The sequence below is a fragment of the Bufo bufo genome, chromosome 8 (assembly GCF_905171765.1).
Source record: "Bufo bufo chromosome 8, aBufBuf1.1, whole genome shotgun sequence".
NCBI lineage: Eukaryota > Metazoa > Chordata > Amphibia > Anura > Bufonidae > Bufo > Bufo bufo.
In genome coordinates this window covers 49,220,545-49,245,344 of record NC_053396.1, presented here as the reverse complement: position 1 = coordinate 49,245,344, position 24,800 = coordinate 49,220,545, and the positions used below count along the sequence as shown (strand labels likewise).

The following is a 24,800-nucleotide window of genomic DNA, read 5'->3' as shown; positions in this document are numbered from 1 at the left end:
ATACATTTGCAGTCTGCTTTTTGCCTCCTGTGCACTGCAAGTTCTCCCTGGTTCTCCCCCTATCTGCTGCTCCGTCTCTCCCTCTGAACTCCCCTCCTCTTCCTCTCTTGTGGGCACCCACGTGACGTCCATCGACACGTCATCATCGTCACCTTCACCACTACTGACATTAGAGATCTCGGAGTAGGCAGCAACAGCGGGGACCACCCTGCTTGGGATGATCTGGGTACTGTCGTCAGACCACTGGGTGGCGGCCGTTGCTATCTTCTCTTCTTCATCCGATGCCAAGAATGGCTGCACATTGGTAAGGTCTGGGAATGGATGGGAAAATAATTACTCTGACTCAAGTGGAGGGGCTATGGTGGTGGTGGTGGTGTCTTTGGGGGTGCACACAGCAGAGAGTGAGGAGGGTGCTGATACAGAGGATGAGGAGGGTGCAGAAGCGGAAGGCTGAGTGAGCCAATCAATCAACTCTGGTGCCCTCTTTGCCGTAATCGCACGCACCTTCTCCAACTTCCCACTTACGCCCCGGCCAGCGGGATGGCCTGCCTCTTCCTCTGCCTGTCATTTTCAAAATGACCCTGTGACAAAGTCCCTATAGAAGAGCAGTATTTGTGGACGCAGGTATATCGCAGGCCTCAATCAATATTTTGTGGAAGCCGGTATATCGATCCCCTCTATCAGTATTTTATGGAAACAGGTATATAGAACCCAATAATGAGTATTTGCTAAAAGCTGGTAAATCAAACCCCTTAATCAATATTTTGTGAAAGCTGGTGTATCGCAGGCCTCAATCAATGTTTGGTGGAAGCCGTTATATCAATACCCTGTATCAGTATTTTGTGGAAACAGGTATATAGAATCCAATAATGAGTATTTGCTGGAAGCCGGTAAATCAAACCCCTTAATTAATATTTGGTTGAAGCCGGTGTATCGCAGGCCTCAGTCAATATTTGGTGGAAACCGGTATATCAATACCCTGAGAATTCGCAAATATCCAGAATATAGTGCTATATCTTCGTAATCGCAAATATTCTAGAAATTTTTTCATCAGTACCTGAGATCCCTCACTGCTTCTTGCTTGTGGGCCAATGAGAAGACTGCAATATCTTTGACTTTCGGAGTAGTGTTGATCTCGAATTTTCGTATAGCGAATTTTTATTGCAAATTTTCCGATTGATGATTTTTACATTCAAGAAAATAATGACTGAAGATCACGAATTCGGGAATATATGACAAATATTCGCACAAATATTTGCAAAATATTGCAAATTCGAATATTGCCCCTGCCGCTCTTCACTGTTTGTCACATCACAGTAGACCACTGGTCAGGAAAGAACACAAAGCATCATTCACTTCCGAGGAGCAGTATTCAATCCAGGAAATACAATTGTTACACATACTGTAGTGTGTTTCCAGGTCTGAATACACTTGTGTAAAAGTAGTCTAAATCAGTTAGCCTTGGAGGCAATTCATATTTCTTCTCGAAATTTATCTGCAGGCAGATAAATAATAAACAGTCTGTGGCAAAGTTATTTTGCACACAATAAATTACTGCTCCAACACCTCAAGTGGAAAGAATCAGGCAGACATAAAGGGAACCTGTCACATTGAACATGTTGTCTGAGCTAGGGTACAAGCTGCATGCTATAGAGCACGAGGAGCTGAGCAGATTGATATATAGATTTGTAAGAAAACATTCTTAAAAAAAAATCATTCTGGGCTTTGAAGTCAAGGAGTCTTATCATTGACTGACAGACCTTCCTGGATGACTGTACATACACAGCTGTCAATCACTCCACAGGACCTCCTCTTTACTGCAAAGCTAAGAACGAGCAGAAATTTAAATGAATGAAATACAAGTTATACTGAATCTTTTCCCACAAAACTGTATACAAAGCTGCTCTGCTCCTCATGTTCTATAACATAGTGCCTGCAGATTAAACTGCATTTTTAAGCCTACAGGTTTACTTAAAATAAGGCAATTTTTACTTGCCTCATGTGGGATAAATAGCTTGGTGGTTCCAACAGTCTTTTGACAGGAAACAGGCTTAATGGCTACAATTTCATAGTCAGGGAATAGTGTTACATAAGGGAAACAGGTTAATTTGGTACACTTGGGGTCATTTATCAAACTGGTGTAAAGTAGAAGTGGCTTAGTTGCCCATAGCAACCAATCAGATTCCACCTTTCATTTTCCAAAGGAGCTGTCAAAAATAAGTTGGATCTGATTGGTTGTTATGGGCAACTAAGCCAGTTCTACTTTTCACCAGTTTGATAAATGACCCTAACGGTTTATTTGGCAGTAGGCAACTATAACATAGTTATTTTCAGAGACAACAACTCACTCTCTTTCTGGCTTCCTTTGCACCCAATTATTGGGCATTTGCATTGTTTCTGGTCCACATAGACTGACAACAATTGTACTTCCAGTTATCACCATGTTACCCTCTCCAAGTGGAGCAGTCCTGCACAATCTTGACAGTGCACAAAATACCATATTTTACGCTTTATAAGACGCACTTTTTTCCCTCCAAAGTAGAGGGAAAAAGTCAGTGCGTCTTATAAATGAAATGTGACCCCAAATGTGCATGCTGCGGCAGCTCAGGAGCTCTCACTAACGGCTCCTGAGCTGCCATGAAACTGTGGGCGGGTGGGAGAGTGGGCGGGCGGCCGGGCAGGAGTTAGCGCAGGCTAGCAGCAGAGGTTAGCCTTCAGTGAAGCCTCCAGCCGGCACATACATCGCGGCACTAAGCAGCACCTTGGGCGGGCTGGTGGCTTTACTAAATGCTAAATGATGCTGGCAGCCCGCGCTTCCATTCATGCCATTGGGTGGGCTGACAGCTTCTCTGTATGCGCTGTACTGCCACAAACCCGCACGTCCTTCACTCACCGCAGTAGGAGGATTCCCTTCTCAGTGCTGCCTGGCCAAGCTGTGGTGAGCGCGTGGTGCGCCGCTTCCCCCCCCCCCCCCCCCCCCCCCCCCCGCCTCCACCAATCAGCCTTCTAAATGTCTATTTTAAATATGACTATAACCCCCCTCATCCATAGGAATCCACCCATGTACTACAGTGTATGGGTGGATTCCTATGGATGGAGGGGGGTTATAGTCACAGATAAAATAAACACTGTCCAGGGACTGTTCTGTAATTGGCATGTGTCTATATTAAATATGACTATAACCCCCCATCCATAGGAATCCACCCATATACTGCAGTATATATGTGGATTCCTATGGATGAGGGGGGTTATACAGTAGTCATATCAGTTACCGTAAGCTAATATTGGTACAGTCCCTGAACAGTATTCATATTTAATGTGACTACCATTAGTTCAAAACCCACCAAAAGCACACCTTTTGGTTCAAAAAGTTTTTTTTCTAATTTTTCTCCTCAAAAACCTAGGTGCCTCTTATAAAGTGAATAATATGGTAGATACTACCCCAGCCAGTACACTAGCACCAATACCATAACCGAGTCTGTAAGAACAATATTTTCACATAAATTCCTCCTACTGATATCAAGATGGATTCCAAGCATTCCAATATTTATCATTGATATTCTCCATTTTTAGAAAAATAACTTTACCATCAAGATTGGCACATTAAAAGTTGCCAGGACGTATTGCTGTATTATAGTGGTTTAACACAAACATGGAGGTGGAGGTTAAATCAATTTTAGACCCTGTACTAATGATATTTGACACATGATTATCCAAATGGATTGAGAAGCTCTGAAATGAGAGTTAGGGAAACATCTCCCCCGCCCCCCAGTTCATTTCAAACCTTTCCAATGAATGCTGTAAATCTTTCTAGACATTTTAATTCTTTATTACTATCTTTGCATTAGAACACGTTAACATTCCATGCAAACATGAGTGAGCACAAACAAGTAATAGTAATATTAATCTGTCCAGTAATGGCTACCTTACATCTGGTAAAGGTATAATAACATGAGCAGAATAAAGTCCAGTAATAAAAATACAATTTCACCTAAAGATAACCCCTTGCATCTGTAATAATGAGTTCAATAGCAACATAACACACTAAGGCTGGGTTCACACGGGCATCACGTTTTGGCTCAGGATGCGTCCCGGGTGCATTGCGGCAAACCCGCGCGAGTAGGTACCCAATTGCAGTCAGTTTTGACTGCGATTGCGTTCCGTTGTTCAGTTTTTATCGCGCGGGTGCAATGCGTTTTGCGCGTGATAAAAAACTAAATGTGGTACCCAGACCCGAACTTCTTCACTGAAGTTCAGGTTTGGGTTTAAGGTTGTGTAGATGTAATTATTTTCCCTTATAATATGGTTATATTTTCCCTATATAATATGGTTGATTTTCACGCAGCCCCATTCACTTCTATAGGGCGTGCGTTGCCGGAAAAATGCACAAAATAGAGCATGCTGCGAGCTTCACGCAACGCACAAGTGATGCGTGAAAATCACCGCTCATGTGCACAGCGCCATAGAAATGAATGGGTCAGGATTCAGTGCGGGTGCAATGCGTTCACCTCACGCATTGCACCCTTGCGGAAAACTCACCCGTGTGAAAGGGGCCTTAGGGTTTGTCAGGTGGTGACCATTCCCTGTTCCTTAGCTGTGGGGCCTAGCCTGGTGTTTTGTTACTTGTTAGTTGTGTTTGGTTTGCTTTCCTTCCCTCACCTTCCGTGACAATATTGTTATGCTGTCTGTTAAATTTAAAGATGAACAAACTTATGAAAAATTTGATTTGGCAGCTTCACCAAATATCACAAAGAAGTTTGCTTAGTGACAACTTACATTGCCACGGTAGCATCATGCTATCATTAAATGGTTTCAGATTTGCATTACATATAGCTTGTGCCTTCAGTGTTTTGACTTCTATTTCTGTAAATATAAAATATTGTTCTTTTGTAGCCATCAATACAAATCAGACCAGTCATATAGATATGTAATCTATTGTCAGTTTACTGCTGCTCTGAGGGGAAGATATTATATGCAGGTTAATCCTTATCATTAATAGTAAATGTAGAATTGGGTTGACAGTATGGCAGCTGTATTGTTCTCTTGATGGGCCTAGATAAAGATGCTCACAGAAGAGCATTACACTTGTCAGTGTAATGTGTGATGTTCTAATTGAGTTGCTTATCCCCTACTGTCTTTGGCCAGAGTGAATGGTCTGCCTGCGAAGGTCAAGGAAGACTGTCTGCCATGCTAAAATTCCAAACAAATGAGAAAGTTAAGAGCCAGGACAAGAAATACAATACATGCAGGGACTTCAAATATTATATCCAGAAAACAATCCATCCATTTTTGTAAACAAAAAACAACAAACATAAAAAAACATAGAATATTCACATATAGGCTGTTAATGTGATCAAAAATTCTTAAAATCAAAGGTCATCACTGTTGAATATTCAGCTAAAGCACAAGCGATTGTTTCTGCCATAGTCCACAAAAACAAGTCCGATACCTACCACAATATCAGTAACGAGCAGAAATGAGTGGATCTGTGACATGTCCTATAGCATTATGGAGCAATATTTGCATAAAAGACAGTGTGGCCTTAAAGGGGTTGTCCGAGTTCAGAGCTGAACCCAGACATACCCTTATTTTCACCCAGGCAGCCCCCCTGAGGCTAGCATCGGAGCATCTCATGCTAAATCGCGCAGGGCACGGGCTCTTTTATTTACAATAACACACTGCCAGGCGGAAACTTCCGCCCGGCAGTGTGTTCGGTGACGTCACCGGCTCTGATGGGCAGGCTTTAGCGCTGCCCTAGCCATTTTACTGGCTAGGGCAGCGCTAAAGCCAGCCCATCAGTGCCGGTGACGTCACTGGGCTTCCTGGCAGCCCCATGGAGAGCCCCGGTACGTCACCGGATCTCCAAAAAATGCCTTTGCCCTGCGCGATTTAGCGCAGGGCAAAGGAGAGCATCGGAGCATGAACTGCTCCGATGCTCAAGTCAGGGGGGCTGCCTGGGTGAAAATGGAGGGATGTCCGGGTTCAGCTCTGAACCAGGACAACCCCTTTAAGTGGGGATCTGGACTAAATAATCAACAAAATAACTTATCCTACTACTGCTTTGTATGCACATACTTTATTTTAATAGGGATATTAAACAAAAAATAAAGAGAGTGCATTTCCTTATTTCACAAACTCTTTGAAATATTTACAATATATATATTCATGTATTGATTGCATTATCAGAAAATAGTTCAGTGTGTTTAGAAAAAGTTGGCAACATCATTGAAGAGTAAAATATAGGCAAGCCACAAGAATCACAGATTTGGCATAAAGATTTGTCAACAAGAAACTTTACACATTCACATCACACTTGGTATCCATTAAAATAAATGGAGCTGCTGAGATGGAAATCTCCAAGCTAAAAGCTAAAGTGACAGAGCGCTCTTTAAAGTGAGCGGACCCTTTGTTTTAGCAGTTAGTAGAGCACTCCCACTAAGGCCTCCTGCACACGACCATATGGTTTTGCGGTCCATTTTAAACTGATCAGTTTTTTTTTTGTTTCAGTAGTGTTTCCGTTCCGCTGCCGTTCCGTTTGGTTTTAGTACTTGGCATGTTATAGTTACCGATTGACTTTAAAAAATTGTATTGTAGACTGAACTACTATTTGAATGTTTTTATTTATTTTTTCTAAAAACTTTCTGCTATAAAATTATAATGTTTCCCTACAGGACTATACCATCACCATGTATTTTCAGCAGAGCTGGCGTGATAAGCGCTTGGCTTATACTGCCCTCCCCCTCAACCTAACTTTGGATAACCGAGTGGCTGACCAGCTCTGGCTTCCAGATACTTACTTCTTGAATGATAAAAAATCCTTTCTGCATGGTGTGACAGTCAAGAACCGAATGATTCGATTGCACCCAGATGGCACTGTTCTCTATGGATTAAGGTGAGCCTTTATCAGACAAAATGTCTATGAAAGACACTCGTTGTCCACTGTAATCACCATTCTTTTTGTAACATGCTTCCTGATTTTTATTTTTATTTGATTTTTTACTAAATGTATGTTATTACTTTAAAAAAGTAAGTAATTTTGTAAATTGTAAGACATCAGTCACTGTGTAGATAAATACATTGGATTAAGAAATGTGCAGAATGATGATTGGTAAACTATAATATTTAACGTCTTAAGGCCTCTTTCACACGGGCGTGTGTGCCCTGTGGTCGTGCTGCGGGCCGCAATGCAAGAGCACAGTCCGTGGTGCAGCCGCAGAGGATCGCAGACCCATTCACTTGAATAGGTCCGCGATCCGGCCGTTTCGCAAAAAGATAGGACATGCTCTATCTTTTTTCGGAACGGAAGTACGAGACGAAACCCCACGGAAGCACTCCGTAGTGTTTCCGTAGGGTTCCATTCCGCATCTCCAAACTTGCGGACCCATTGAAGTGAATGGGTCCGCATCCGTGATGAGGAATGCCCACGGAACGGCACCTGTGTATTGCCGCAATACGGCAACCGGACGCACACGCCCATGTGAAAGAGGCCTAAAGGTAGTCTGTCAATAGTTTTGATTATAATGTTGACAGCACTATAAAGGGGCTGAAGAGGGGAGGACAAACATATCTTTTGTGGAAATTTCATTATCAGGAGTAGTATGAAAAGAGACTTTTATTTTTTTTAAGGTTCTGCTCCTGTGCAATGGAGTTATAACTCCCCTATGAAGTGCCCTCTGTACTCTGCATTGCTTCTTTGCAGTTCCTGGCTTTTGCTCTGAGTGACAGCTGTAGTATCCAATCAGGAGACCACTACAGCTGTCACTCTGAGCAGAAGGTATGGATTGGTAATGAGTAGTGATGAGCGAACCCGGACCGCCATGTTCGGGACTGTACTGAACATTCTTGTGTCCGGGTACCGAACCCAAACACAGACTTTGGCGCCAATCAACAAGCGTTTAAGCTGTGGGCACTTGGAAGCCATCACAATCATGCCTAGTTTTTCCATGGCTGTTATTGGCTGGCACACCATGTGACCCTGCATGCATAAAGGCCAGATCACATGGTGCGCCGCCATTCTGCTCTAACTAGTGTAGGGACGGGACGCTGCTGCAGGCAGGGAGAGTGTTAGGCTTATATTATTTTAAAAAAGTGTTCTGGTGACCTGTAGGCATTATTGATCGGTGCAATACAAGATCTTTGCACCAGTGACACAAAGACAATACTTAATTGTGCTTTTCAGTCTGTGGGTGACCTGTAGTAATTTGTGATCAGTGCAATACTACTCCTTTTGCATCAGTGACACAGGAATACAATGCTTGAAACGTCAGTTAATTATGTCGCTGACGCATACCTATATTTGGGTACACCAAAAAAAACATTTTTTGCCTGTTGTCACATTGAAATACAATTGTTCGTCTGTCAGCCTGGGTGACCATAAAAAAATGAGGACAGCCTCAAATAAGGGACGTGGCCGTGGAAGTGGTGCTGCTGGTGTTTGTTGTGTTGGAGCTCCTGCTGCAGGGAGAGGATGTTGTCGATCTGTGCCAGCTACCCGCAAAAACAAAACATCTTTCTCTGGTTCACGCAGGTGACAGGACGTTAGGCGTCATTTAGTAGGCCCGAATACCATTCTAAGAATGGTGAGGCCAGAACGATTAGAGGCGGTATTAGATTGGATCAGAGTGCCTCCAGTTCCTTCACATTGTCTTTCACCTGGTCCACTGCTGAAAGAGAAGGGTTGGCACCGGCGGGCTATGAGCATTTGTCTTCCATCTCAACCCCTTGCACATCAGCCAGCAGTCTGAGCCCCAAGTCATGCAGCAGTCACTTATGCTTTTTGATGACTCTGCTGGTGGGATTTCCATGGTCCATCTACCTAGCCCTGCCCTAGAAGTGGAAGAGATTGAGTGCACTGATGCACAACCACTTCTGTTTGAGGATGAGGATATGGGAGGATCACCGCAACACATCTCTCAGCCTGGTGGAAACTCATATGTTGGGGAGATAGACCCCCACACTGCTCCGAAGCTGTGGGCGGGCATGGAAGAACAGACCGATGAGTGGTTAGTGCCTCTGAGCCTCAAGCCTGGCCTGGTGGTGTGCAACAATGGGCGAAAGCTTGTAGCAGCTCTGAGCCTGGCCGGTTTGATGCACATCCCTTGCGCTGAACTTGGTGGTGCAGAGGTTCCTGAAAAATTCCCCCGATATATCAGTGCAAGCCTTCTACAAGATAATTAATAAATATATTGAAGAGAATAAGGCCCGATACTGACCCCTGAGGTACTCCACTAGTGACAGTGACCCAATCTGAGTGTGTACTGTTAATACACCGCAGTCAAGTCTAGAACTTACCTCCTCATAGAAACTGATTAAATTAGTTTGACATGTCCGATCCCTCATGAAGCGATGCTGATATGGCGTTATTTGCTTATTTTCATTGTGGTACTCCAAGATAGCATCTCTTAGGAAACCTTCAAACCGTTTACCCATGACAGACCTTAAACTTACCAGCCTATAGTTTCCAGGCTCTGTTTTTGGACCCTTTTTGAATATTGGCACCACATTTGATATGCACCAATCATGTGGAAAACTCCCTGTCAGTATAGAGTACTTAAATATGATGATGATGTAGCTGATTGCACTTGAGAGCCGGGTGACATAGGGGCTTCAGGTGGCAGCTTGCCAGTGAGGCAGCAGCGGAACCAGCAAATCGCTAGCGTGGCCGGGAGTCTGCAGGGTGGCAGCAGTGGGAGGTCGGTAGAAAAACGTGCCCAGGATAAACCACCTGCTTCGCAGGAGCCTACCTGCTCGGGAAGTAGTGGTACACAGGTTTACGGAAGCAGCAGCGGTAGCAGTCAGTCAGTGCGTAGTGTTAGAGGTAAAATCAGCTACTCGGCGGCGTCACAGTTTTTTGTTAAGACGCCGGAGGAGGTGAACATGGCCATATATAGAATCTGTGGGGAGAAGGTGAAGTGCGGCCAGGGTTCCAATGTTGGCACCACGGCCCTGCTTCAACATATGCAGTGTCACCAGTAAAGTGGCCTGGGAGAACTGTGGCTCCAATGTGGTGGTCCAGCCTGCCGCAGCAACCAATGCATCACCCAGTGGCATGCACCCTGTTTCAGTCAGTCAGGGCTCCACCACCACAGCCGAAAGGAGATGTCTGTCCTTCCCATCATCTGCCGGTCCTGATGCTCCTGCTCCTCCTCCTACTCCTCATCAGTCATTCCGTCAGCAATCAATCACCGAAGCGATTGCCAAGAGACAACATTATGCATGCACTCATCCAACAGCGCAGAAGCTGAATGTGCTCCTCTCCAAGTTGCTGGTGCTGCAGTCCCTCCCTTTCCAAGCAGTGGACTCTGCATCTTTCAGAGAACTGATGGCTTGTGCCGAGGTGGAGAGTCCCAAGCCATCATTTCTTTGCCAAAAAGGCAGTACCAGCCCTGCACACACATGTAGAACAGAAGGTGGGCCAGTCCTTGAGCCTGTCGGAGTCTGCCAAAGTGCACGGCAGCGCGGACATGTGGAGCTGTAACTATTGTCAGGGACAATACATGTCCTTTACAGCCCACTGGGTGAATGTAGTTCCTGCACAGCCACACCAGCAATTGGCCAGGTGACGCTGCTTCCGCCTCTGTTCTCACGCCATTGGTCCTACGACAATGTCCGCCTCTGCCTCCTCATCCTCCACCGTATCCTCACCCTCCACTGCAGGGACAATTCACAGTGTTCAGGGCTCAGTGGTGTCACGCTGTTCTGCACCTCGTTTGCCTGAGTGAACACAGGGGAGGAACTGCTCTGTCCCCTTCATCAAGAAATCAAATCCTGGCTTTCTCTGTGACAACTCAAAATCGGTACCATGGTGACCAACAACGGGAGGATCATGGTGTCGGTGCTGCATCAAGCAGGGCTGACCCATGCACCTTGCATGACACACGTGTTCAATCTGGTTGTCAAGCGGTTTCTGAAGTCTTCAACCCATCTACAAGAATGGCTAGGAAACCTTGCATGCACTTCAGCCACTCATACACTGCAAAGCACACCCTCCTTAAGCTGCAGCAGCGGAAGGGCATCCCCCAGCATACTGTAAAAGTCAAGAGTGAGCCAGATCTCCCCATATTACCTCTCGTGCAAGGACCCGGTCCAGTCCGTAACTAATCCAGGAAAGCAACGAGAGATGTCCAGAACTCAGATGAATAAAAGTCTTCAATCTTTATTTCATAAATCTAAAAGAATACACTTCTTCACATGGACAGCGGTAATGCATCCAACACGTTTCGATCTAGGAGATTTTAATCATGGTATGAGTTGAATGCAAGTACAGTGCTCTTATATACCTGGGTAATAGATAGCTGCACCAACCAGGTTGGAGTTACCATTGCCAAACAGGTGATTATAATATCAGCGATTCCTTGCATTTAACCTTTGCTGCTCACATATACTTGTAAAAACAATACAATATAAAATAAGTGTAAAACAAAACATCTGACAACCAATTCTATATTTTTAAGCAAGTCCATACATCTATAAACCCAATGTAGAAGGGCAATAAAACCCTTCATGCAAGGGGGTATCACATAAGCAGACATAGATTCAAAAACAAACACAATTCCTTCTAATCTATATTAGATTACATAATATTTTGTTAATTCAACTATAGCGATTCAACTATACCCCATGTGTTTTCACAGAGTACATTCCAATATTGTGTTCAAACTGCTGACGCCAAGCTCGAGGATTGGTCTGCGACACCGAACTGCTGCCGCAGCACAGTCCAGACTTATACAGTGGATATAAAAAGTCTACACACCCCTGTTAAAATGTCAGGTTTCTGTGATGAAAAAATGAAACAAAGAAAAATAATTTCAGAACTTTTTCCACCTTTAATGTGACCTATAAACTGTACAACTCAATTGAAAAACAAACTGAAATCTTTTAGGTAAAGGGAAGAAAAAATATAAAAATAAAATAAAATGGTTGCATAAGTGTGCACACCCTTAAACTAATACTTTGATAAAGCACCTCTTGATTTTTATTACAGCACTCAGTCTTTTTGAGTATGAGTCTATCAGTATTGCACATTATTGCAGATTTGCCCACTCTTCTTGGCAAAAACACTCTAAATCTGTCAGATTGCGAGGGGTTCTCCTGTGCACAGCCCTCTTCAGATCACCCCACAGATTTTCAATCGAATTCAGGTCTGGGCTCTGGCTGGGTCATTCCAAAACTTTAATCTTCTGGTGAAGCCATTCCTTTGTTGATTTGGATGTATGCTTTGGGTCGTTGCCATGCTGAAAGATGAAGTTCATCTTCATGTTCAGCTTTCTAGCAGAAGCCTAAAGGTTTTGTGCGAATATTGACTGGAAAATGGAGCTGTTCATAATTCCCTCTAGCTTAACTAAGGCCCCAGTTCCAGCTGAAGAAAAACTGCCCAAAAGTATAATGCTGCCACCACCATGCTTCACTGTGGGTATGGTGTTCTTTTGGTGATGTGCAGTGTTGTTTTTGCATCAAACATATCTTTTGGAATTATGGCCAAAAAGTTCAACCTTGGTTTCATCAGACCATAACACCTTTTCCCACATGCTTTTGGAGACTTCAGATGTGTTTTTGCAAAATGTAGCTGGGCTTGGATGTTTTTCTTCGTAAGAAAAGGCTTTTTCGTCTTGCCACTCTACCCCATAGCCCAGACATATTAAGAACACGGGAGATTGTTGTCACATGTACCACACAGCCAGTACTTGCCAGATATTCCTGCCGCTCCTTTAATGTTGCTGTAGGCCTCTTGGTAGCCTCCCAGACCAGTTTTCTTCTTGTCTTTTCATAAATTTTGGAGGGATGTCCAGTTCTTGGTAATGTCACTGTTGTGCCATATTTTCTCCACTTGATGATGATGTCTTCACTGTGTTCCATGGTATATCTAATGCCTTGGAAATTCTTTTGTACCCTTCTCCTGACTGATACCTTTTAACAATGAGATCCCTCTGATGCTTTGGAAGCTCTCTGTGGACCATGGCTTTTGCTGTGGGATGCAACTAAGAAAATTTCAGGAAAGTTTAACTAGAGCAGCTGAACTTTATTTGGGGTTAATCAGAGGCACTTTAAATGATGGCAGGTGTATGCTGACTCCTATTTAACATGATTTTGAATGTAATTGCTTAATTCTGAACACAGCTACATGCACACTTATGCAACCACATTATTTTAGTTTTTTTTGTTGTTGTTGTTTTCTTCCCTTAACCTAAAAGATTTCAGTGGTACAGTTCATAGGTCACATTAAAGGTGGAAAAAGTTCTAAATGATTTTATCTTTGTCTTATTTTTTTACAGCACAGAAACCTGACATTTTAACAGGGTTGTGTAGACTTTTTATATCCACTGTATATATTACAGACGTTAGGGTGTCTATGCTTAAGTAAGTATGAGATGTCAGGGAGAGGGTGCTTGATCGACACAATGTATGTCATATGATATAACAAATGACCATGAATGTTATAAATATTATATTTGTAAAGGCTAAGTGGACTAGTAGTAATTACATTATCTCACGCTTCGTATTCAAACCATTTGGAGCTATTGTATTGCATTGGAATATCCAATATGCCTCCCTGTTATGCAACAGGTCTTTGACATTGCCTCCCCAAAATGCGTGGCTATACAAATTGGTCCTTACGTTATGTCAGTTAGTCTCTAAAAAAAATACCAATGCTTACAGTATAGCAATCAGTTTAATCAAATTAAATATATTGTTTACAAGTACTTGTCTATATTGGAAGACGATGCGGCGGTAAAGGGACTGATACGATGTGATGTCATATATAGAAGACCCCCATCGACAGGACATCTATCACGAGTTTATTCCAGTCCATAATAAGACTACTTGACTGCAAAGTATTAGCTTTCACAGATGTGGCTCACATCCTTGCCGCATGTGTGGCCATGTAGTATTAAGTAAACAGTTTTCAAATCCAGATGATACTGTATTCTTTACAATCAGGAATTACATCAATTGTAATACTACATACTGTATGTCATTTACATGATTCTGTGTTCTCTTTGCAATAAAAAATATATAGGTTGCACATCACAAAAACAAAAAAAATCTGTATTTTTTAACATCTTAATATCTCTAACCAAAAACAAATTGGAATATATCAAGTGTATCCAAACATTTTTTACAAACACATAAAGGCTCACTAATGAGGATGAAAGTGATTGGTATAAAAATAAAAAAAAACATTTAGGGGAGGCAATGTCAAAGACCTGTTGCATAACAGGGGGGCATATTGGATATTCCAATGCAATACAATAGCTCCAAATGGTTTTAATACAAAGTGCGAGATAATATATCACTACTAGTCCATTTAGCCTTTACAAATATAATATTTATTACATTCGTGGTCATTTGTTATATCATATGACATACATTATGTCGATCAAGTACCCTCTCCCTGACATCTTATCCCAACTTAAGCATAGACACCCTAACGTCTGTAGTATATATAAGTGTGGATTGGTGCCGCAGACCAATCCTCGAGCTTGGCGTCAGCAGTTTGAACACAAGCGCATGCGGTATAGTTGAAACGCTATAGTTGAATTAAAACATCATGTAATCTAATATAGTGGCCTTAGTACATCTATGCGCCCCAGTAGGCTTAAAGGAATTGTGTTAGTCTTTGACAGCCGGTTCAGACCTGAGCATTTTACAGCTCGTTCCTACGCGCTGTAAAACGCTCAACAAGGAGGAACCAATGCTTCCCTATCGGCATGGTTCTCACCTGGGCGTTTTACAGCGTTTTACAGCGCGTTCCCGTACATAGACTTCCGGGAATGCGCGACAATGGGCGTTCGCTTGTCTCCGCGGCGCGATTGTAAACGCCCGTACAATCGCACATACAGAGCGTACGTTCAGTATATGTGAGCAGCAAGACTTAAATGCATGGAATCGCTGATATTATAATCACCTGTTTGGCAATGGTAACTCCAACCTGGTTGGTGCAGCTATCTATTACCCAGGTATATAAGAGCACTGTACTTGCATACTTGCATTCAACTCATACCATGATTAAGATCTGCTAGATCGAAACACTTTGGTAGCTTTACCGTTGTCCATGTGAAGAAGTGTATTCTTTTAGATTTATGAAATAAAGATTGAAGACTTTTATTCATCTCAGTGCTGGACATCTCTCGTTGTCATCCCCTTCCCCCCCCCATAGGCTGATTTGTGACTTTTCCACCCGTTGGAATTCCTCCCTCCATATGTTGGACCGACTATTTCTTCCAGCTCCATCAGCAGCAACTTGAGTTTATGACATAAATGTATATGTGTATTAAAATGCATCAACTATTATAAAGGGTGAAGTTCTTACAGGTTAACTATTTTACAAGTAAAAGCAGGTACATATTAGAATATACAATACAGTATAAGGATAATTGTCATAAATATGATGTGCGGGCGCATAATTGTAGTAGGTATAGTAGGTATAGAATTATATGAGTTGTGTTTCTGTTGTATAAGATCTGATTTCTGCTGTATAGAAGGGTCCTTCCCCAAATGGCTGACTGCTTTGAAGCCTCCATTCTATCCCAGAAGGGGGGAGTCGGGCCGGCTGGGCCTCTCCCAGCTACAAGAGATGCAGATGGGCAGTTCTCCCCATGCTCCCGTCATATCTAACACTTCTGGCTCCCCCCTGCTAACCCGGATACTGGAGGAAGGGGACTCATTTTGGAGGGAGATTTGAAAACTTTATAACAAAGGGATTTCAATATTCAATTCCCTCTACTCCCCTCATCAATTGCCCCCCAATGGAAGAACTGGGATTTGGTTAGTCAATGACTGGGCCGACTAGAAACCAATCCTAGTTCTATAAAAATGGTGCATGTACTGTACATATTTTATTTGTTACACCATGTGGGAGTCACAGCCAAGCTGGCGGGTAGCCATTTCTTCCTCTTTTCTCGTACGTTCGTATTACTGTTTTTACCCATTAATTTTACTTTTACTGTTTGTGTACGTTATTTTTACTTTGTCTCATTTTACAGCTCTTTTTGTAAGCACTGCACTATTTTTTGTGTATAAAATAGTCTCTCTATAAGTCCACCTTGTTGCTCTAAAGAATCCATAGCCTGAAGGTGTGACTGTGTGATTGCTTCTCAGCAGAACGTATATACCGTATATAACGTTTCTGACTTGCGTCAAAGTCGGTGGTGGCAACTGGTGTTTGGGGTGTTGGGCCTGTGCATGTTTGGGGGTGATCTACACTCACTTAGCGGCCTGAGTGCGTGGTGTGCACGGAGTGAGGGCTTGAAGGTAGTCTGGCCCCTGGCAGACCCATCCCTGGTTGTGAGATGCGGGTGCATACGTGACAATAATAAACACAGTGATGTCAAAGTACAAGCATAATACATACATTTATGTCACAATACTGAGGAAATAAATAAAAGGAAATCACAACACTGGTCAGTAATGACTGCAGTGATGTCATAGTGTACCTGCCATCTGAGCTCTCACAATGGACTGCTCTCTAACAAGGCTATATTTACATGTTGTTATTTGAACACTTCAGGATAGAAAAATAGACATGCGTCACTTTGCGGAATACAGCATGCACTATGCTACACAACTGATTGGCATACCACTCAGCGGGATCATCAGTTTTCAAATCGCTTGCTTTAATTTCATTTGCTTGTTAGGGCCACATTTATCAAAACCGTCTAACAGAAAATAAACTGGAATTTCTGCCCATAACGACTAATCACAGTGCTGCTTTTATTTTTCAAGAACGCTATGAATTAATGGAAGCTGTATTGTGATTGCTGTGGGCAACCACGGCAGTTTTTCTGTAGCACTTTTTTCATAAGTCTCCTCAATCTGCCTCTTTCACATTCTTCTACTTTGTGATGTCACTTGCTGTTTTACATATGCATTGTGAACTTGTGGCCATTGCCACTTATAGTTCAAGATGGCAGTTTCACTTTCATAAATTGTGAGCTACAGTATATATAATTTTATTTAAAATACATACATGAAAGCCCAGTTAACTAACAATTTTGCTGGATAATATTGCTTGGTTAAAATGAGTATGGTGTCTGAATAACTTAAAATAAAACAACATATTTTGTGGTTGGGTGAATGTTATTATGTCGGCAGCCGATACCCGTAGCTGCTCCACTACATCAGGTGGGCATGGGCCTGACACCTGTGTCCTATATGTCTATTGGACATATTCTTCATTGAATGTTGCCTCATTCTGCAATATTGAAAGGGTTAACTCTCATTTGATTCTGTGTGCAGCTGCATCTAATGTGTTAAGCAGCTCTGCTATATATTTTATATTTGTTGTCTCAGTTACTGCCTGAGCAATAGGTTTACTATCTTGCTAGATCTTGCAAAGGTGCTTATCTGCCTGTGTGCCAACTTCTGCTTGATTCCCGGATTCTGAGCCTCTGCTGCCTGACTTGACCCTTGACTGATCACAATACTGACCCTGAGCTGCCTGCCCTGACCTTCAGACTTGTTTAACAGATTCGCATGAACTCTGCCTGCTTTGAACTCAGCTTGTTACTGACAATGAGTTTTGCCTGATCCCTTGATGCCCCACATCGGTATCTCTGACTCTTGTGGGTCAGCTATTAGCCACAGCAGCCTGGTAGCTCCGTTACAGTAAAGTGCATATTCCTGTATACAGTAGGTTAGGGGTCTTCCAGGATAACACCCTTAGGTATAGCCCAAAGTCAAATCAGTTGGTTGATCTTTACAGTGAATATTCTTATTAATAGTTGCAGTAATGACATTCCAGCACACAGGCATTGCAGCAACCTGGTGTTTATACACTATAATGTGATACTATAAGCATGCGACTACATGCAATGTCAATGTGTATCCAGTATATAGGCTCTGATTTCTGCAAGCATTTCAATTTACCGCTATGGTATGGCCCTATCCAGGGGTAATCTTGTAACTTTCTGTGGCTGCTCTTTTTAGTTGTTTCTTTAATTTCCTGACTGAAGTTTTCATGTTGGATGGCTAATTGCTAATAAAAAAATAATATATACAGCAGTAGAAGCCAGTTGCCACTGGGTTCTATTGCTGTATATGTTGTATATATTTTTTAGCTTTCAGGCACTTTCCATGGCAGATGGGCCATTGGGTCAACTCAGATACCAAGGCCTGAGTGTGTCTGCATCCCCTACAGTTACGCATCTTGTGTAGTCCACCAAAAATTTTTGGTGTGGCCCAAAAACTGCCACTTGGTTTATCTTAGATTACTTATATTTGTGCTTATTGTAAGTTTTTATGATACATATACACTAAAACCAAAGACATTTCACATACAAATGCAATGACTGCAGGATCCTTTCTTTGTACTGTACTTCCATTTATATAAACATCTATCTATAGCATCGCCCACCACCCTAAGCAGCATGGAGATATATTTAGAACATGCGCAATAAAAGCCAAAGACGAGAGCAGCACAAAGGTGTCAAAGCTTTGCACAAACGTATCTTTTTCCTCTGTCAAATTTTCTATTTGTTCTTTTTTTTCCCCGAGTCCTTCTGTTTCACAGCTTATCCTTTCCTCTCTCACTGCAACCTTCTGCATTTACTCCCCCCACCTTCCATTTGTATGTTCTCCCTCCCTGATCCTCTTTCTCTTTGTTTCCATAGAAACCACATCCACTTGGAATGAAACTGATCATTCATATTGTAAAGAAAAATGTATGAGAGAAACAAAAAACGCTGGGTCCTTACATAGCCTGGTCTGCTGTGGTATTAGTATTGTTTCTGTCCTTATGTTCCAAGTATTATTGTGCCAGGGATAGCTTGTGTACATATATATATATATATACACTGCCTGTTCAAAAAAAAAAATTGCCACCTGGATTTAACTAAGCAAACAGTTATGAGCCTCCTATTGGATAATTACTGCATGGGCGATTATCTTTCAGCTGGCAACAAGTTATTTAACCCCAACTGGTGCAATGAGTTGCTTCTCATTTCTTAAACAACCATGTCGAAAGACACATCTCGTGGTCGTGGAAAATATGTTAGTCTGTTTGAGAAGGGTCAAATCATTGGCATGCATCAAGCAGAGAATACATCTAAGGAGATTGCAGAAACTACTAAAATTGGATTAAGAACTGTCTAACGCATTATTAAAACTGGAAGGATAGTGGGGACCCATTGTATTTGAGGAAGAAATGTGGCGGGAAAAAAATCCTGAATGATCGTGATCGGCGATCACTTAAACGTTTGGTGAAATCAAATCGAAGAAAAACAACTGTAGAACTCAGGGCTATGTTTAATAGTAAAAGTAAGAGCATTTCCACACGCACAATGCAAAGGGAACTCAAGGGATTGGGACTGAACAGCTGTGTAGCTGTAAGAAAACCACTAATCAGTGAGGCAAACCAGAAAAAAAGGCTTCAATTTGCTAGGGAGCGTAAAGATTGGACTCTGGAGCAATGGAAGAAGGTCATGTGGTCTGATGAGTCCAGATTTACCCTGTTCCAGAGTGATGGGCGCACCAGGGTAAGAAGAGAGGCAGATGAAGTGATGCACGCATCATGCCTAGTGCCTACTGTACAAGCCTGTGGGGGCAGTGCTATGATCTGGGCTTGCTGCAGTTGGTCAGGTCTAGGTTCAGCAACAGTATGTGCTCCAAGAATGAGGTCAGCTGACTACCTGAACATTCTGAATGACCAGGTTACTCCATCATTGGATTTGTTCTTTTCTGATGGCACGGGCATATTCCAAGATGACAATGCCAGGATTCATTGGTTTCAAATTATGAAAGAGTGGTTCAGGGAGCATGAGACATCATTTTCACACATGGATTGGCTACCACAGAGTCCAGACCTTAACCCCATTGAGAATCTTTGGGATGTGCTGGAGAAGACTTTGCGCAGCAGTCAGACTCTACCATCATCAAGATCTTGGTGAAAAATGAATGCAACACTGGATGGAAATAAATCTTGTGACATTGCAGAAACTTATCAAAACAATGCCACAGCGAATGCATGCCATAATCAAAGCTAAAGGTGGTCCAACAAAATATTAGAGTGTGTGACGTTTTAAAAAAAAAATTTGGTGGTGACTTTTTTTGGGGACAGGCAGTGTGTGTGTATACACAGTTGTGTGTGTGTGTCTGTATGTATGTGTGTGTGTATATATATATATATATATATATATATATATTTAATATATCCGTTCTTTATGCACGACCACTACTGTATCAACCTGCACCAGATAAGCTCTCCAGGGCATAATCGCATGACCACCCAATAGAAGTCTGCAGGTCCTTCCTTCTTAGACCTACTGACATACACACAGTCACATGACCCCCACTGGCTAATAGCACTGTAGATGACACTGTTATGGTGGGCACTGTGAATATCTTTTAACCACACGCACAAACAACAAATAAAATGGACCTGTGTGGAGCTGTGAAGCTGGGTAATTCTGCTAGTATATTATATAATTGATAATGAACCAGGCATGTAAAATCATCAGTTGAACACTACTTCAGATGCATACTACTTAAGGCTTTTTTCGAATTAGCGTTAGAATTGTCCAGCAGGCTGTTCTGGCAGGGGAACAGCCTGCCGGATCCGTACTAACGCTAGCACACGTGTGCTGGCGGAAGTCTGCTTCTGCCCCATTCACTATAATGGGGACGGGTCGGAGATGCGACCGCAGCACAGCAAACATGGAGAGAGGCAGACGGACAAAAAAAAACGCAGCGAGTTCATCTTACACTTTGGAGGTCTCATACATTGGCATCTGTTGTTTAATTTTGCTGAAGTTGTGCTGGCTCTTTTCTAATATATATTTCGGATAACAATAATAAGGGGATTTGTATGAAATATGGATAGGGCACTCAAAGAAATCCGGGACCATGTAATGATAAAGGAAATTTATTTATTTATGCTATATATTCAGCAATCGATAAAAGGATAAAGGGCAGCAGCATATAAAATGTTACCTCTATTCATAAACAGTAATTGGTAACAACACAATAAGATAATAGATACATCCAGTCAAAATAGCAACAGATTTGGATCAGAGGAATAAATCGAATAATAATTTGAATGGAGGCAATCCCGATGGTATTAGCTCAAAATATCGAGACCCCACGGGATGCCAAAATTCGACCTAGAAATCTTCAACCTGAGAAAATAATCGACCCAATATATGCCAAAATGGTAAATGTCCACTATAAATAATCGATCAATCAACCAAAGAATGCCACGTTCTATCGAGACCAATCTGTCCTGGAACATAGATGGAAATTCATGTCCTTATGTAGCCACACCTGAATACAGCGGCATCCCGCTAAAACAGGGTAGGTAGCGGCGTCCCGCTACTAAACAACTTGCAAGTAATTCTTATTTACCTCTAAATCGACTCCGAACTTCTGCCAGACCTTGAAATATTTTCGCTCCCTAATCGTGCCTCCATTGTTATAGCACTGTAGAATTGGGAGTTTCTTTATAGATGAAGACCACGCTGACGGACTTTCAATCGACACGTGGACCAATTGCATATCCGGGCCTCTCTTCGTTTGTCCTCAGAAATCGCGGTAACTTTCGACTGTATACGATACCACTTTTCCGGTCAATGGCAGTCGATAGTAGGTAATAGTATCTGGACACAAATAGCGGGGGATGTGGCACCAGACGCGTTTTGGGGTGCTTATATTCGCCCCTTCCTCAGTGGTAGACATCCCCCCTTTGGATCTCCTCTTTTATAATGGTACTCTTACGTGATTCATGGTCTCATTGGCTAATTATCGGACGTCAGATCCGGTTTATAAGACATATATATTCACTCAGATTGGTATATAGCACAGGTGTCTATTATTAGTCCATCTTTACTAACCAAAGACATACATAGAGATGAAAGGTAGAAAATACACAATCTCCATCCTTTAGCAATTAGCTAAATGTCTATAATTCCATACGTTTGTTCATGATGGGCCCATGTAACATCTGTGAAAAAACGCACCCATGCATGTTGCGTTATTGATGCGGTATCTGTGCGTTTTTTCTTTTTTTGTGTCTGAGATGACAAGGCTCCACTAGTTTAATGAACAATATCGCAGGCAATTGATAAAGCATTATCAGACAAGATATTTGTTGAGCACAATCTAATTGAACTGCACAGTAGAATGCAAATCAAGGGTACAATAAAAAGCAATAAAATACAGTATAACAGTTATGCTTTAAAATCAAGTACACTGCGTGCAGAATTATTAGGCAAATGAGTATTTTGACCACATCATCCTCTTTATGCATGTTGTCTTACTCCAAGCTGTATAGGCTCGAAAGCCTACTACCAATTAAGCATATTAGGTGATGTGCATCTCTGTAATGAGAAGGGGTGTGGTCTAATGACATCAACACCCTATATTAGGTGTGCATAATTATTAGGCAACTTCCTTTCCTTTGGCAAAATGGGTCAAAAGAAGGACTTGACAGGCTCAGAAAAGTCAAAAATAGTGAGATATCTTGCAGAGGGATGCAGCACTCTTAAAATTGCAAAGCTTCTGATGCGTGATCATCGAACAATCAAGCGTTTCATTCAAAATAGTCAACAGGGTCGCAAGAAGCGTGTGGAAAAACCAAGGCGCAAAATAACTGCCCATGAACTGAGAAAAGTCAAGCGTGCAGCTGCCATGATGCCACTTGCCACCAGTTTGGCCATATTTCAGAGCTGCAACATCACTGGAGTGCCCAAAAGCACAAGGTGTGCAATACTCAGAGACATGGCCAAGGTAAGAAAGGCTGAAAGACGACCACCACTGAACAAGACACACAAGCTGAAACGTCAAGACTGGGCCAAGAAATATCTCAAGACTGATTTTTCTAAGGTTTTATGGACTGATGAAATGAGTGAGTCTTGATGGGCCAGATGGATGGGCCCGTGGCTGGATTGGTAAAGGGCAGAGAGCTCCAGTCCGACTCAGATGCCAGCAAGGTGGAGGTGGAGTACTGGTTTGGGCTGGTATCATCAAAGATGAGCTTGTGGGGCCTTTTCGGGTTGAGGATGGAGTCAAGCTCAACTCCCAGTCCTACTGCCAGTTTCTGGAAGACACCTTCTTCAAGCAGTGGTACAAGAAGAAGTCTGCATCCTTAAAGAAAAACATGATTTTCATGCAGGACAATGCTCCATCACACGCGTCCAAGTACTCCACAGCGTGGCTGGCAAGAAAGGGTATAAAAGAAGAAAATCTAATGACATGGCCTCCTTATTCACCTGATCTGAACCCCATTGAGAACCTGTGGTCCATCATCAAATGTGAGATTTACAAGGAGGGAAAACAGTACACCTCTCTGAACAGTGTCTGGGAGGATGTGGTTGCTGCTGCACGCAATGTTGATGGTGAACAGATCAAAACACTGACAGAATCCATGGATGGCAGGCTTTTGAGTGTCCTTGCAAAGAAAGGTGGCTATATTGGTCACTGATTTGTTTTTGTTTTGTTTTTGAATGTCAGAAATGTATATTTGTGAATGTTGAGATGTTATATTGGTTTCACTGGTAAAAATAAATAATTGAAATGGGTATATATTTGTTTTTTGTTAAGTTGCCTAATAATTATGCACAGTAATAGTCACCTGCACACACAGATATCCCCCTAAAATAGCTAAAACTAAAAACAAACTAAAAACTACTTCCAAAAATATTCAGCTTTTATATTAATGAGTTTTTTAGGTTCATTGAGAACATGGTTGTTGTTCAATAATAAAATTAATTCTCAAAAATACAACTTGCCTAATAATTCTGCACTCCCTGTATAGATCAATACGATCAGTAAAAATGATAAAAAAGTTTAAAATGTTGAGGGTTGTAAGGGAAGTGGGAAACCATCTGTGAAGGAGAAACCGGGCCCAATAGAAACAAGGTCCGGTTAGTCGTCAACAGATGGGGGCCCACTCCAAGCTCATAAAAATCCAAAGAGCTCAAATTCGGCATTAAGGCCATTGGGTAACATGGTATCAAGTTCGAAAATCCTCTTGGTTTCGAGCCTAGACATCCTTTCAATGTGGTTTCCACCCTTCCACTCTTTATCCACTTTATCTATTCCTAGAAACCCTGATTGTGACTAATTTTAAAATGATAGGATAATGAATGATTCTCAAACCCTTTTCTTATGTTATTTATGTGCTCTGAAATCCGTTTTTTCAGGGATCTTTTAGTCCTCCCTACATATTGGCGTTTGCACGGACATTCGATCACATAGATTACATTCTCAGAGCTTCATGTCAGGCAATCCTTGATTACGTGGCGATAGTTGTTGGTAGTTGATACTAATTCATTCGTTCTCTTTTGGAAGGACGTAGCCTTACAGTTGCCACAATTCCCACACCTAAAAAAGCCCTGCAGGCCCATCCAACTGGAAATAGTAAATTCCTTATTTGAATGATTTTTGACTGTTGATGACACTTTTAGACCCAAGTTAGAAGCCTTCGAAAAAGTAATTTTCAGATAAAGTGGCATTGATGTACCTAACACCTTGTCTTTTTGTAGTAGATACCAATGTTTTGTAATGATGTGTCGTATCTTCCTATAATCGTCACTAAAGGGTAGAATCATCCTCAGGACCTCGTGGTCAGACTCAGGTTTGTGTATTACCTTCTCCTCAAAGAAGGTCTTCCTGTCCATATCTTTAACCCTTTGTAATGCTGTGTCTAGGATCACAGCAGGGTAATCTTTTGCTTGGAATCTATCTTTCATTTTGTCTGCTTCTATTTCGAATTGTGACTCTAGTATACAGTTGCGTTTAACCCTCTGAAATTGTCCCTGAGGGATATTAGTCAGCCAACTTTGGAGGTGGCAACTGTTGAACAAAATGTA

General features: G+C 42.1%; 1 protein-coding gene across 2 annotated transcripts in view; it reads left to right on the top strand.

The window, feature by feature from the left end:
- Positions 1-24,800, top strand: part of LOC121009451 (gamma-aminobutyric acid receptor subunit beta-4) — a 465,957-nt gene that overhangs the window by 219,140 nt on the left and 222,017 nt on the right. For both annotated transcript variants that reach the window (XM_040442566.1, XM_040442567.1), the window contains one exon: positions 6,672-6,892. In XM_040442566.1, coding sequence (XP_040298500.1) covers positions 6,672-6,892 — 221 coding nt within the window. The remainder of the gene's footprint in view (positions 1-6,671; positions 6,893-24,800) is intronic.